This window comes from Lithobates pipiens, unplaced genomic scaffold, assembly GCF_037356315.1.
Source record: "Lithobates pipiens isolate NorthernLeopardFrog02 unplaced genomic scaffold, aLitPip1_a1.2 Scaffold_18, whole genome shotgun sequence".
Taxonomy (NCBI): domain Eukaryota; kingdom Metazoa; phylum Chordata; class Amphibia; order Anura; family Ranidae; genus Lithobates; species Lithobates pipiens.
The window spans coordinates 13068907-13082989 of NW_027507758.1; the positions used below are offsets into that span (position 1 = coordinate 13068907).

Consider the following 14083-nt stretch of genomic DNA (forward strand, 5'->3'; position numbering starts at 1 on the left):
TTTCCAAAATGGGGTCATTTGGGGGGGTTTTGTGCTATTTTGGCATTTTATGGCCTTCGAAACTGTGATAGGTAGTGAGGGGTGAAATCAAAAATTTGCACCCTTAGAAATCCTGAAGGTGGTGATTGGTTTTCGGGGTGCCGTGCGCGACTAGACTCCCAAAAATTCCCACACATGTGGTATCCCCGTACTCGGGAGAAGCAGCAGAATGTATTTTGGGGTGTCATTTCACATATGCCCATAGCATGTGTGAGCAATATATCATTTAGTGACAACTTTTTGTAAAAAAAAATTTTTTTTTTTTTTTTTTGTCATTATTCAATCCCTTAGGACAAAAAAAATAAATATTCAATGGGCTCAACATACCCATCAGCAATTTCCTTGGGGTGTCTACTTTCCAAAATGGGGTCATTTGGGGGGGATTTGTACTGCCCTGCCATTTTAGCACCTCAAGAAATGAGATCGGCAGTCATAAATTAAAAGCTGTGTAAATTCCAGAAAATGTACTCTAGTTTGTAGACGCTATAACTTTTGCGCAAACCAAAAAATATACGCTTATTGACATTTTTTTTACTAAAGACATGTGGCTAAATACATTTTGCCCTCAATGTATGACTAAAATTTAGTTTATTCGATTTTTCTTATAACAAAAAGAAGAAAATATCTTTTTTTTTCAAAATTTTCGCTCTTTTTCCATTTATATCGCAAAAAAAAAAAATCGCAGAGGCAATCAAATACCATCAAAAGAAAGCTCTATTTGTGGGAAGAAAAGGACGCAAATTTCGTTTGGGTGCAATATTGCATGACCGCGCAATTACCAGTTAAAGCAGCGCAGTGCCAAATTGCAAAAAGACCTCTGGTCCTTAAGGTGTTTATTGGTCCGGAGCTGAAGTGGTTAATCTGGTAACCTGTAAACTAAAGGTTAATAAAGTGTCCCCTATGGAGATTTTTAAGCACCACAATTTGTTGCCATTTCACCAGTGTGCACAATTTTAAAGTGTGACATTTTAGGTATCTATTAACTTGGAGTAACATCATCTTTTATTAAAAAAATAAAATAAAATAATTATATTGTGTTTGTGAGCACTAGAATTCAGAGTGTATTTTTTCAAAACTATTTTAAAAAACTGCTGCGCAAATATTGTGTGACATAAAAAAAATTGCAAAACCGCCATTTTATTCTCTAGGGCCTCTGCAAAAAAATATATAATTTTTGGGGGTTTTGAGTATTTTTTTTTTTTTTTTTTTAGCAAATAAATGATGATTTTTACATGTAGGAGAGGAATTTCAGAATTGGCCTGGATGGGAAGTAGCTAAAACCCAGCTGATAATGGCTCTGCAGCTTTTTTTACTTTTGTAAATTGCTACATGAAAAAAAGCGTTCCACAATAATACAAAATTTACACGACACCTCAGAACCCCTAAGGGCTTGACATTGAAAACTGGACGCTAAAACAAGAACTGAGATCTTGGGTTTATTGGCTGCTATGGATAGGAGCCCCATTTTGTTTGCTTTCTTTGCTCCTGTTTTCATAAATCAGCCCCACTTTTTTGCATATTCATGGAACATATAAAAAAAAGTGCAATAAAAAAAGGAAAAAATACAAAGTAATAACCAATTGTGCTCCTTTTTTAAATCATCCCAGAACATGAACCTTGATTGGTTTGAAGAGACCCACAATCAACAGTTCTTGGCCACCTTTGCAAGTATAAGGATCACCTGTGTGCATAGCAGTCCCTGGCCAATCAGCATGAAGCCCCGCCCTCTCTCCAGGGTATAAATCTCAGGTCAGGGCTGAGGGTCAGTATTACAAGTCACCATCAAGATGGGTTCTTCCAGGGCAGGATTGGGCTTTGCACTGCTGTTGTGGAGTGTCAGTGTGTCCTGGTTGCTGTGTGATGCCAATGGACACTTTGAAAGCTCCTCGCTCCTCCACTGTGCTCTGGACAAGATGGAATTGTCCTTTTCTATGTCTGTTGAAGGGAGGACATTTTCCCTGAGAGTGTTGGGTAAGTCCTTTTTAAAAATGTGCTTTCATTCTTAACTTCTTGTGGTTTAAAGGGTGGGAATTCCCAAAAGTTGGGATGCTGTTCCTACTAATTGGCTGGTAGCTCACAGAACATGGTGGATGGGAGTAGCACATGTTGAATAGGGATCAGTGTGCTATTATCCAGGATATGCACTTGAATGTAGCTAGTGTCCTGAGATATTAAAGATGTAGTGACCCCCCCCCCCCCCCTTTATTACAAAGTGCAACTGAAGATTATTCGTATTACTGTCCCATTGGGGAGATTTCCCTTCACTTCCTGTACCACAGACAAAACAGGAAGTGGGAAAATGCCTGGCTGTTCCCTGGGGTGAGTGGCAACTCAATGGGGGTGTGCCCCCCCCCCCCCCCAGAAATTAAAGGAATTTCTTGGGGGGGGGGGGGGGGGGGGTCACCAGAACTGGTGTCCCCATTGGAAGATTCACCTTACGTCTGGGGACAAGCCACAATTTGGGTTTTTTTCACTTTCAATGATCATGTAGGACAAATGGGGGGAGAGAGTCAGCAGGCACTGACAGCAATAACAAACAGATGTTCTAATCCCCCCCCCCCCCCCCCTCTAAAGAGGAAGTTCACCCTGGGGAAAAAACAAAAACCTTGAAGTGGTCCTCATTCATCTCTGCCGCTGCCATGTTTCCCGGAGTGACTTTTGGATCTCGCAGCTCTGTCGCTATGATTGGCTGGAGCCACGATGACGTCACTCTGGCGCATGTTCACTTGCGCACCTACACTGTTGTCTATGGCGTGCATGCGCTGTAGACAGCGGTGCCCTTGTATTACAAAAAAATCTCCAACTGTGTAGTTTAACCACTTGCCCACCGCCGCACGACGATGTACGTCGACAGAATGGCACGGGCAGGCATAAGGGCTTACATGTACGTCCTTGCCTGGTCGGGGGCCCGATCGGGCCCCCGCCCGGTGCCTGCGGCGGTCGGTATTCGTTCGGGAGCGATCCCGGACGAGGGGACGGCCATTCATTCATGGCCACCGCCTCGCGATCGCTCCCGACGAATGAAAATGTCCCGTGACATCACTTCCTCTCCTGTAATGTAAACACAGGAGAGGAAGTGATGTATTCTCTCCTCCGTGTCGGTATTTTTCGTTCCGGCACCGAGGAGAGAGCATCGGTGAGTTGCACAAGCACTACACTACACAGTAGAACATGCCAGGCACACTCACACCCCCCCAGTCACAGTGACACCAATTGCTTTTTTTTTTTTTTTTTTTTTTTTTTGCATTGGTGTCATTTGTGACTGTAATAACTGTTAGGGCAGTTAGGGTTAGCCCCCTTTAGTTCTAATGTGCCCCCCTAACCCCCCAATAAAGGTTTAACCCCGTGATCACCCCCCCTCGCCAGTGTCACTAAGGCTGGGTTCACATTGCAGCGGTTTATGAGAACCAATGTGATTCGCACCGCACTGCAGTGCAAATCACATCCGATCTCTGTGCGATTCGAGTTCAGCCATACAGATAGTATGGCTGAATTCGTGTCGCACCCGCCGTACCCGCCGCAAATTCGCACGGGACCCTTTTTTTGGCCCGCAGCAGAATCGGATCGCATGGGTGTTCACACCATGCGATCCGAGTTTGCAGATCGCACTGCGATATGCGAACTGATCTGGGGGTGTCATTAACATTTCACTGACACTCCCAGCAGTTCGCATAGGGCAGTGTGAACTGCCGCCGGGAGGCATGCGATGCGGGAACCCGCCGCGGATTCATGGCGTTCCTGCATCACTCCAGTGTGAACCCAGCCTAATAAGCGATCATTTTTCTGATCGCTGTATTAGTGTCACAGGTGACGCTAGTTAGGCAGGTAGGTATTTAGGTTCGCCGCATCTTTTTATAGCGCCAGGGACCCCCATATACTACCGCATAAAGCCCCCTGATTGCCCCCTAGTTAACCCTTTCACCAGTGATCACCATATAACTGTTACAGGTGACGCTGGTTGGTTAGTTATTTATTTTTTTATAGTTTCAGGGCACCCACCATTTATTACCTAGTCTCACTAGTGTACCCCTAAATTTAGGGGTGTCTACTTTCCAAAATGGGGTCATTTGGGGGGGGCTTTGTGCCATCTTGGCATTTTATGGCCTTCAAAACTGGAACGCCCTTAGAAAGCCTGAAGGCGGTGCTTGGTTTTCGGGGCCCCGTACGCGGCTAGGCTCCCAAAAAGTCCCACATATGTGGTATCCCCGTACTCAGGAGAAGCAGCAGAATTTATTTTGGGGTGTCATTTCACATATGCCCATAGCATGTGTGAGCAATATATCATTTAGTGACAACTTTGTGTGGGGAAAAAAAATAAATAAAAAAAAAAATAAAAAAAAAAAATTATTTTTTTTTTTGTCATTATTCAATCGCTTGAGGCAAAAAAAAAATATTCAATGGGCTCAACATGCCACTTATCAATTTCCTTAGGGTGTCTACTTTCCAAAATGGGGGTCATTTGGGGGGGTTTTGTACTGCCCTGCCATTTTAGCACCTCAAGAAATGAGATAGGCAGTCATAAACTAAAAGCTGCGTAAATTCCAGAAAACTTACCTTAGTTTGTAGATGTGACAACTTTTGCGCAAACCAATAAATATACAATTTTTGACTTTTTTTTTACCAAAGACATGTGGCTGAATACATTTTGGCCTAAATGTATGACTAAAATTGAGTTTATTGGATTTTTCTAATAACAAAAAGTAGAAAATATCATTTTTTTTTTTCTAAATTTGCGGTCTTTTTACGTTTATCGCAAAAAATAAAAATCGCAGAGGCAATCAAATACCATCAAAAGAAAGCTCTATTTGTGGGAAGAAAAGGATGCAAATTTTGTTTGGGTACAACATTGCATGACCGCGCAATTACCAGTTAAAGCAGCGCAGTGCCAAATTGTAAAAAGACCTCTGGTCATTTACCAGCAAAATGGTCCGGTCTGAAGGTGGTTAAGGAGCTATTTCTTGGACCTACAGGTAAGCCTTAATCTAGGCTTGCTTGTAGGTCAAAGAGGTCTGTAAGGGTTTACAACCACTTTAAATGTGTCTAACAAGGGCTCTCCATGGTTTTGGCTTTGCCACAATCTTGTGCTATGTGCTAATCTGACTTCAGAAGTGAATGTGACACTTGGTTTGGGTTAATGTGCCTTAGTAAAAAATCACCTAACGTTTTGTTTAGATTTCCAGGATGAATTTCAGGATCCCGCCAATGATTCTGCTTGTGGGATCTGGGTAAGATATGGACCCAACGACACTATGGTGATTGCTGCTGCCTATGATGGATGCTACGTAAGAGAAGAGGTAAGCTTGACATCACGGACTTGGGCTTTTTGATACGGTCATTGGACAACTCCTTTCAATGTTCTAGGCAACCAATAAAATCCTTAAAGCGGGGTTCCACCCTAAAGTGGAACTTCCGCTCATCGGAACCCCCCCCCCTCCTCTGTCACAGTTGGCACCTTTCAGGGGGGTGGAGATACCTGTCTAAGACAGGTATCTGCACCCACTTCTGGGCATAGACTCCTGTGGGAGTCTATGCTTCTTCCCGTCCTGGCACTCTGTCTGCTGGGACACACACAGGTCCCAAAGACAGCGCAGACTATTGCGCTGTGCGACTCGCAGGCGCGGTAGGGAACCAGGAAGTGAAGCCGCAACGCTTCACTTCCTGATTCCCTCACCTAAAATGGCGGCAGCAGCCGAGAGCCAAGCAATTGATTGGCCTCAGCTGCTGACATTGCTGGACCCCGGGACAGGTGAGTGTCCATTTAAGTCAGCAGCTGCAGTATTTGTAGCTGCTGGCTTTTAAAACTTTTATTTTTATATTTTTTTTTTTTTTTTTTTTTTTTTCAGTGAAATCCCTCTTTAAGCTATAAACCTGTTCTCGTATATGCTAGTAAAGCATTCATTGGGTTTATGTATAGCCGGAACTCTAGGTCTGTAGACGAGACTGCCTAGGTTTGTCCCCTTAATGGGATGTCTGTCTGACAACCATTGCCACAAATGGGAGATCATTTGGCTGCTGCCAGAACAAACAGTGAAGGGAAATCAAATGGCAACACCTGTTCTAAAGGGAAGGCATTGCCTTCAAGAGATGCCACCAGAAGTTTTCACTTGTGTCATCTTCAGAAGTGAAGAGAGAACTTCCAAATTGGACAGTACGCTAACACTTTGTTGCCGAAAACAAAAATTCCCTCTCTACACATGCTTGACCTGTGCTGGCTATAAGTGGCAAGCCTCTGGTAACTTGTGGTGGACTCCTTGGTAAGTGGGGAGATTTAGACATGGATCAGAAGGTTTTGGGAGAATGGACTGTAACAACTTTGGTGTAATACAGGGGGCTCTCCAAACCCACCAAGTGGCCCTGGGGGGGGGGGGGGGGCGTGCAGCACTATTTCCCCCGCTGACCACACAGCCTATGGCTTTGTTTACTCCTACCAATGCCAGGGCATCTACTCCCACTGACCGCTGCCCCCCCAAAACCCCCCCCCCCTCCTGAAAGGCAGTCAACTGGCACTTTGTTTCATAGCCTTGGAGACCCCTGGTGTATAGCATGGGGGTGTTTTTTATAAAAAAAAAAAAAAAATTTCTCTTCTCCTCTAGGATGGGGACTATATGATGGTTCTGCTTTTGGAAGAAATTGATGGTGTAGTTGACCAGTACAAGACAGAGAAAAGATGTCCAATACAGAATGGTATGTCTAATCTTATAAGTGTGGAGGGGTGGCTCCCAGTGGTATTGATCTCGTGGCATTATCCCCTGGAACGAGAGCAAGGGGGGTGTTGGGGCAGGGTATGTCTCGCCTAGTTTCTGATCTCTGAAATCCTAAATGTACTACATGTTGCCAACTCTTCTTTCTTGTATAGAAGCCCTGGATGCCCCCAGCCCTGATCTCTGCTATGCCGTTGCTAGAGAGGACAAGCAGGCCTGTGCTGAAAAGCCTGTAACCAGTGACGCCTGTGCTGCATTGGGATGTTGCTACTCCCCGAGTGATGCTACATTGCCCTGCTTTTTTGGTAACAAGTGTAAGTACGATGTTGCTTGATTGCACTATAGTTGGTTAGTATATCAGCCTGAACGTACTAGGGCCAGCCTGTAGGTAAAACCTACCTGCTTTTTGGCAGGTAAGGTTTCTAGTACATGACCAAAGCTAAAAGGCATTTTAGGATTCAATTTCATATTTGAGTGCCTTGAAGTCCCGTCTAGAATGTACTTGTTAAACCCATGTTTGCTCAATGGTCTTTCAAACGTGACAACCATTTTGGCCTAAGCCACACTTGGTGAGCTTTCAGGTACAATGAACGACCCTCTGGGTGTCCAAGCTTTCTATGGTCTGCTCTGTATATTTTGCCCTCTTCACTGCAAGAAAAAGCTATCTACAGATGTGAGGTAGATTAGACAATTCAAAAATATAAATACTGCAGTAGGTACAACATCAGTGGCTAGATAATTGCATGTCTGATCTATGTAGTTGCAACCCTATTTTGTCTTCTACAGTGACCACACAGTGCAGATTTGATGGCCTCATGGTGATTGCAGTGTCCAGTGAACTGGCCATGCCATCTCTGCATCTGGACTCCGTCAGGATGATTGGCTTGGACTCCTGCACCGGGTTGACAACAGATACTGGTAACTCCTTCGTGGTGTTCAGGTTCCCATTATCCTGCGCCACAGCGTTTCAGGTAGGTATTGCAATACAGTGACTAACAGTCTGACCCTTATGGTGCTAGTAAGGCTAACCTTTGCACATTATTATATGTATGAAATTTGAGGCCTTTGGACTGTATAAACTCTTGGCTACAATTCTGGTGTTAGAGCTGTGAGATCCATTGGTGGAGGGGAATATTGGTTCAGCTTCACCCAAAATGGTGAGATTATGGCACCTTTTGAACTTCAGTATGACTTGGTTCTAAAGATCGTTGTGACTGAACTGTCCAGCACCTAGCTTGGGTGCTTCTATAAGTATACATCTTCCTCTAGTCTGGAACCAGGTACTATAGCTGAGTACCCAAAATGCTAGATGGCACTAGCTTGGATGGAAACTGGAACTTGCTTTATTGGAAAACTTGCGCAGATTAGGTAGAACCTGATCTCAATGCAAACTGAATGGGAATATAGCTAAGGAACAGCCAACAAACCTCTAAGCTAATTAGGTGACTCAGTCACCATTCGGCACCAAGCCCACAACCCTGGACAAAATGTGTATTACACATCATAAGCATAAATGTCCCACAATGGTTCAAAAACCAAGTTAATTGGTCACAATATTGCATCTCCAATAGATGGTCAGACAATGGCTGACAATTTAACAATGTAATGCACACCTAGGAGGCACATAAATGCTGGACCTGCTTAACACCTTAAACTGACTATAGCAGGAGATCCCAGTATCTTGTTTCTATGAGCTGATCATATTAACATCTGCTACTGCTAAGTCTCAGTCTAAAACCATTGCTGGTTTGGGCACAAACCCAAATCTGTTTCAGGGAGACCTGAACTTGGATCCAGAGCAAGACTACTCCATCGGTCAACCCAGGCACACACCTCTCGTAGAGTAGCTTTCCCTTAAAAGCCAGGGCCCATAGTCGAAAGCGGCCACCCTGAAGGGCCCTCCAAAAGCCCCTGTCCTGGTTGGGTCAATCCAGTCCAGCATAAATTAAAGCTGGCTATAGAACAGCTGTAATTCAGCCAGTTTAGTATGGCTGTTCCATTCATGAGTGATGTAACTATTGCCTTCATGAACTGGCTTAATTGGTACTCCAATACTCTACTGCAACATCAACCCTACTCCCTATGCTTAACAGACACTTTTTTGTAGGTTTCCAAAAAGCCACCAAATGTATTTCAATATGATGCAAAATGCTGCAAAGACTTATGGTGGCATTGCATTTTAAAAGCTCACTGACTACCTATCCTGGTTTGGTATTCACCCAGGTGCCCAATGGTCCAATGAACTATGTAGCCACTATTGAAGCTGGTAAACAAATACAGACATGGCAAGGATCTTCTATTACTAGGGACAGTACAATGAGGTAAGATTAGAAATCCTGCTGTTGCACATGATTGGGGGGAGGTTGGGGAGCACTGTATCTAACGCTGTACTATTTCTCTAGGGTGACTGTGCAGTGCCACTTAATTCTGACTGGTATTGTGCCCGTGCTGAATCTTACAGTCAACACTTTGCCGCCACCTCTTCCTGTCAGTACATCTGGTCCTCTTGAGCTGGAGATGAGGATTGCACAAGGTGAGAATACAAGTCTTCAGCTTGCTTGAAGTAAGCCAACACGTGCCTGTTGTAATGCATGGGTATTGAGCATTCTGAACAAAGGTCCAGTTTACTGGCATGTGGTCAGTGGGAGTAGAAAATGCCCTGGCATCGGAAATAAACCATGCACCTTCATTTGGTATTGGGGGGGGGGGGGGGGGGGGGAGTAATGGTGCCCCATAGATGTCAGTGGCAAACTGTCCCCCATAGACAGTGGGGGAATAATGCCCCAAGGGCCAGAGTGGCAACCACGAGTAATGCAACCTAAATCTAGAGTCCTTAAAGGAAAATCTGTACTAATGGACTTCACATGGTCGTGGCCCTCCTGCAATATAGATGCTTTTGGTTTGCCTTAACCTTTGTATCTAGACTGCCCATCCATTTTTATCTAGGTGGAACGACTTCTGTGCTTTTGGAGGGGTGCGTCAGTATGACAGGCTGGGCTTCTGATGGCTGCTGACACAGGACTAGGCTTTTAGTGGCAGGGCAATATGGATTGGCAGGACTGAAGCTTTTTGCCACCAGAAGGAAGGCTTTCCTTTGACATCAAGTGTTTAGATTGTAACAGCTAGACTTCCCCTCAAATTTAGAACAAATGTGTTAAAGAGCCATACCAGTCTACTGACCACGCTAGAACCTTCTGCTTTAAAAAAAAAAAAAAAAAAACTGAGTAAAGCTATACAAGACAAAGGAGAAAATCACAATAGTCCAGACTGATTTTACAAAGCTTTCCCCAGCAAGGATAAACTGGGGTCTACATAGTTGATCCAACTTGGGGGTTTCTTGCTGCATTTTCTTTGAACCATCAATCAAAACTTCACATGGCAATTGCAGTATAGCGCATGAGAAATAAGTAGCACAGACATAGAGCATGCATGCAATATCTGGTAGGCCCTTGAGGTGGATTCCAGAGAAAAAGCACATAAGGGTATTGCGGCATTCCGTGACACACGCATTGACTGGAAATGATCAAGGTGGGTATTCAAAGCTGTGCCACAACTCCAAAACACTACTATGCCTGTCCAAAGTCAGGGATTGCTGTTCATACTGTGTTCTAACCTCAGAACCGGAAACTGTTTACCCAAAGGTCTCCGTGTGATCACAGGAGCCCAGCAGTGATCACGACCGGACACTCTCATCGGCTCCATAGCAAGGGCACCCCAGTGCCTGCATATGTTACTGGTGCAACATGACAGCGATTCATGCAGCCGAACTATGTTGCTGCAGTACACCTGCAGCGGCTGGTCGGCAAGCGGTTAAGGCCTTGTGCCTTCCTCTTAGGGCTGGCTTTCCCAGGGTTAATGAGTATTTTGTTTGTCAAGCAAAAGGAACCTCCTTTTTGTGGGGGTCCCTGAACCCAATCACTTAAGAACGTTATAAACTTGTTACATATAAGGGTAACATGTTTGTTGTATAATGCAGATCTCAACTATGCCTCATACTACACGGATGCACAGTACCCTGTGGTCAAAGTGCTCAGAGACCCAGTCTACCTGGAGGTTCGCATCATCGGCAGAACAGATCCAAACCTGGTCCTTGTCCTAAATGACTGCTGGGCCACCAGCTCTGCCAACCCCACACTCCTTCCTCAATGGCCCATCTTGTTTGACAGGTGGGTAATCTGTAGAATGGAAGTTATCCCGTCTACCTTGTGCAGATCTCAATTCTGAATTTGTTTTTTGTTTTTTTATTTATTTTTTTGTCAGTTGCCCTTTTAATGGCGATAACTACATGAGCCAGCTGATTCCTGTTGGCACTCCTTCTCAGGCTGTACCTATACCAAACTACTACCAGCGCTTTGTGGTCAGCACCTTCACATTTGTGGACTCCACCACCCAGCTTGCCCTTGATGGCCTGGTAAGTGAATACAATGTATTTTAGCAGTCTTATCTAATGCTTTGCTGTGATTAACTGTGTAAAAACTTGTCTTCAGGTATACTTCCACTGCAGTGCTTCTGTTTGTGTTCCATCTGCCAGGGACAGTTGTGTGGTTTCTTGTGGTCAAAGGAGAAGTGAGTATCTTCAATGTGTCAAACCATGACTGGTGGCAGCGTCTTGGGTTTTCACAAAACTCGCCTTAAAACAGGGGCAACTTGGTCAGCTTGCTTTCAAAGAGAAAATCTACTATGGAATTTAAACGTTGACTTTTTATTTTTAGGGCGAATGGCGGAACTTCAGTCTCTGAAGAACACGGTGACTTCTCAAGGACCTGTTGCATTTGTTTCTGTGGAGGATAAAGAAATCCTAAAACTGGAAGGTAATCGGTGGGGGGTTAGGGGGTTTTTCAGTTGAGACTCAAGAATTTTTATCTTTATTTAATTTATTTTTTATTTTTTAATATAGGTACTGATCCATCAGATTACTCCCCATTTGACCTGGCAAGAGCACTAGTAACTGCTGGGGTTGTTGGGTCTGTAGCTGTTGCTGTTCTAGGCTTGTGGATTTACTGCAGGAGTCAAACATTAAAACTGCAAATGTTTAAATAAAAAATTTAAAAAATTAAATATTTTGTCTAATGGCTTTATTCCCAACATGGTTCCGGAAAGGTCTAAAAGTTCAGCTTTTGTGGCTTTGAAATTTCTGCCATCCCAAAGCACAGAAACCAGTTATCCTAAATGGGTTGGGATAGGCGGATATGGCAACTTATTTGCTAGCTAAGCTATTCTGCTTCAGGTTTGATATATTGGTCCAAGTCATGCAATAAGCTCAAATGCTTTTAAAGTGACAAACATTATTCCAGCAACTAAAGCCAAGCGGTCAGTGATGCCACTGGGAATTTGTTCACTTTGTGAGTCAACTGGGGACATTTAAAAAAAAAAAAATATATATATATATATATATATATATATATATATATATATATATATATATATTCTGTCCGTTACCTAGAAGATTATGACACCAAGAAGGTACCACAGACCATGTCTAGGGAAGCCTCCATGACTACCAATGAGAGGCACACAACCACCAGCCATAACTTTGGCTGGGGTAGGCTCATCTCCCTCCATTTGGTCACTTGACTGTTGGCTTTTGTCTATGGTCACATGGCTATCCTGGGCTGCCTCAAACCTAGCCTCCACTTTCTAATGACTTTATTGGTTGGTTGATGGCAGAACCTTATTTTTTCAGCAAGCACCTAATATTCCCAATGGGATTCTGAGGTTGTACTGCAATTAAAGTGACAATGCCAGGGGAATATTATAATTAAAACATGGCCAACTGAGAGGCCAGTCTTGTGGGGGCAACAATATGTGCGAGACTTCTCTGGTACAAGAAACTACCTGTTCTGGCAGAAATGCACTTGGAACCTCTTTTGATCTCACCTGAGCACCACTTTCACTCAGTTCTGAATCATTCAGATGTTCATTCGCAGACTTCAGACTGACCTGTACATGAGCTTTCTTGAGCAGGGGGACCTTGTGGGTGCGGCAGGATTTCGGTCCTTCGTGGCGTGTTACCAATTGCTTTCTTGGTGACTATGGGCTTGGCTGCCTTGATCATTGACAAGATTCTCCCATGTAGTTCTAGGCTGACTTCAAAATCCTCTTGATTATTGAAACTCCACGAGGTGAGACTTTGCATGGAGCCCCAGACAGAGGGAGACTGACAGTTATTTTGTGTTTCTTCCATTTTTGCAAATAACACCAACTGTCACCCTCTCACCAAGCTGCTTGGTGATGGTAGCCCATTCCAGCCTTGTGTAGGTCTTCAATCTTTTGTCCTTGGACGGGTGGGGGGCAGGGCTATCTTTAATATTGATTGGACCCTGGGCAAAATTTCTTGGGCGATTCCACCTGCTCTGAGAAATACAATAAATAGCAGCTAGACTTACAGTAAATTGATTTTATCAGATCAGGTAGCAATTGCGATTGGTTGCCAGCTGTTACAGCATATCATTTCTGCTTACTGACTGGTTGCTAGAGGTTACAGGACACATTACAGCTCACTGATTAGTTGCTAGAGGTTACAGCAAACTATTTCTGCATGTTAATTGGTTGTAGAGATTACTGTACAGTAATACTGCTCACTGACTAGTTGCTATAGGTTCCAGCACATCTCACTGCAGGGGGGCATGATATACATATGAATGCCGCCTTTATTTACATATCAATGCCACAGCTGTTTACATATGAATGCCGGTTATTTACATGTAAACACAGGGTCTGCAGGTGAGTCATCTGTAAACAATAGGGCAGTAATAGTACCAGCACATCACACTGAGATATCAGAACACAGCATGGGACAAAAACTTAAAGGAACAAGGAAATTTAAACTGGGATAGTTGCAAGTATGAGGCAGCTGCTTTGGGCCCCACAACAATGACAGGGCCCAGGGCAGCTGCCCCTTTTGCCCTGCCTTAAAGACGGCCCTGGTGGGTAAAAAATACAGGTAACGAGCTAAGATTAGAAGTGCTCCTAATCTCAACTTGTTGCCTGTGTAGAAGACCCCCGTGGGAGCCAGAAATCGCACTGATGGGGGATGAAATTTATTTCACTCATTTATAAGAACAAATGCTTTGTTCTCACTGTTGCTCTACCTTTAACATTATAGACCAGTGATGGCGAACCTTGGCACCCCAGATGTTTTGGAACTACATTTCCCATGATGATCAACTACAATGCAGAGTGCCAGAGCATCATGGGAAATGTAGTTCCAAAACATCTGGGGTGCCAAGGTTCACCATCACTGTTAGACTGATCAATTATCAGTGGGCAAATGTGCAAAATCAGCAGGGGATCAAATACTTTTTGCCTGAACTGTAGAATACCTCCCCCTTGTCTTAGTCAGG

The 14083-nt window shown here is 44.0% G+C and overlaps 1 protein-coding gene across 1 annotated transcript; it reads left to right on the top strand.

The window, feature by feature from the left end:
* Positions 1–1657: 1657 nt before the first annotated feature.
* On the top strand, positions 1658–11798 carry LOC143990023 (zona pellucida sperm-binding protein 4-like). The gene is made up of 12 exons (XM_077490262.1): positions 1658–2010; positions 5212–5333; positions 6633–6723; positions 6896–7054; positions 7527–7711; positions 8964–9061; positions 9143–9273; positions 10717–10906; positions 11001–11151; positions 11228–11306; positions 11453–11551; positions 11638–11798. The coding sequence occupies exons 1-12, from the start codon at positions 1827–1829 to the stop codon at positions 11778–11780; spliced, it is 1632 nt and encodes a 543-aa protein (XP_077346388.1). The 5' UTR covers positions 1658–1826; the 3' UTR covers positions 11781–11798.
* Positions 11799–14083: the final 2285 nt, after the last annotated feature.

Excerpts from the sequence above, each read along its gene's own strand:
- LOC143990023 (XM_077490262.1), top strand. The coding sequence starts at position 1,827 with ATGGGTTCTTCCAGGGCAGGATTGGGCTTTGCACTGCTGTTGTGGAGT. Across the intron at positions 6,724-6,895 it reads AAGATGTCCAATACAGAATG|AAGCCCTGGATGCCCCCAGC; the intron begins GTATGTCTAATC and ends TTTCTTGTATAG. Across the intron at positions 9,274-10,716 it reads GGAGATGAGGATTGCACAAG|ATCTCAACTATGCCTCATAC; the intron begins GTGAGAATACAA and ends TGTATAATGCAG.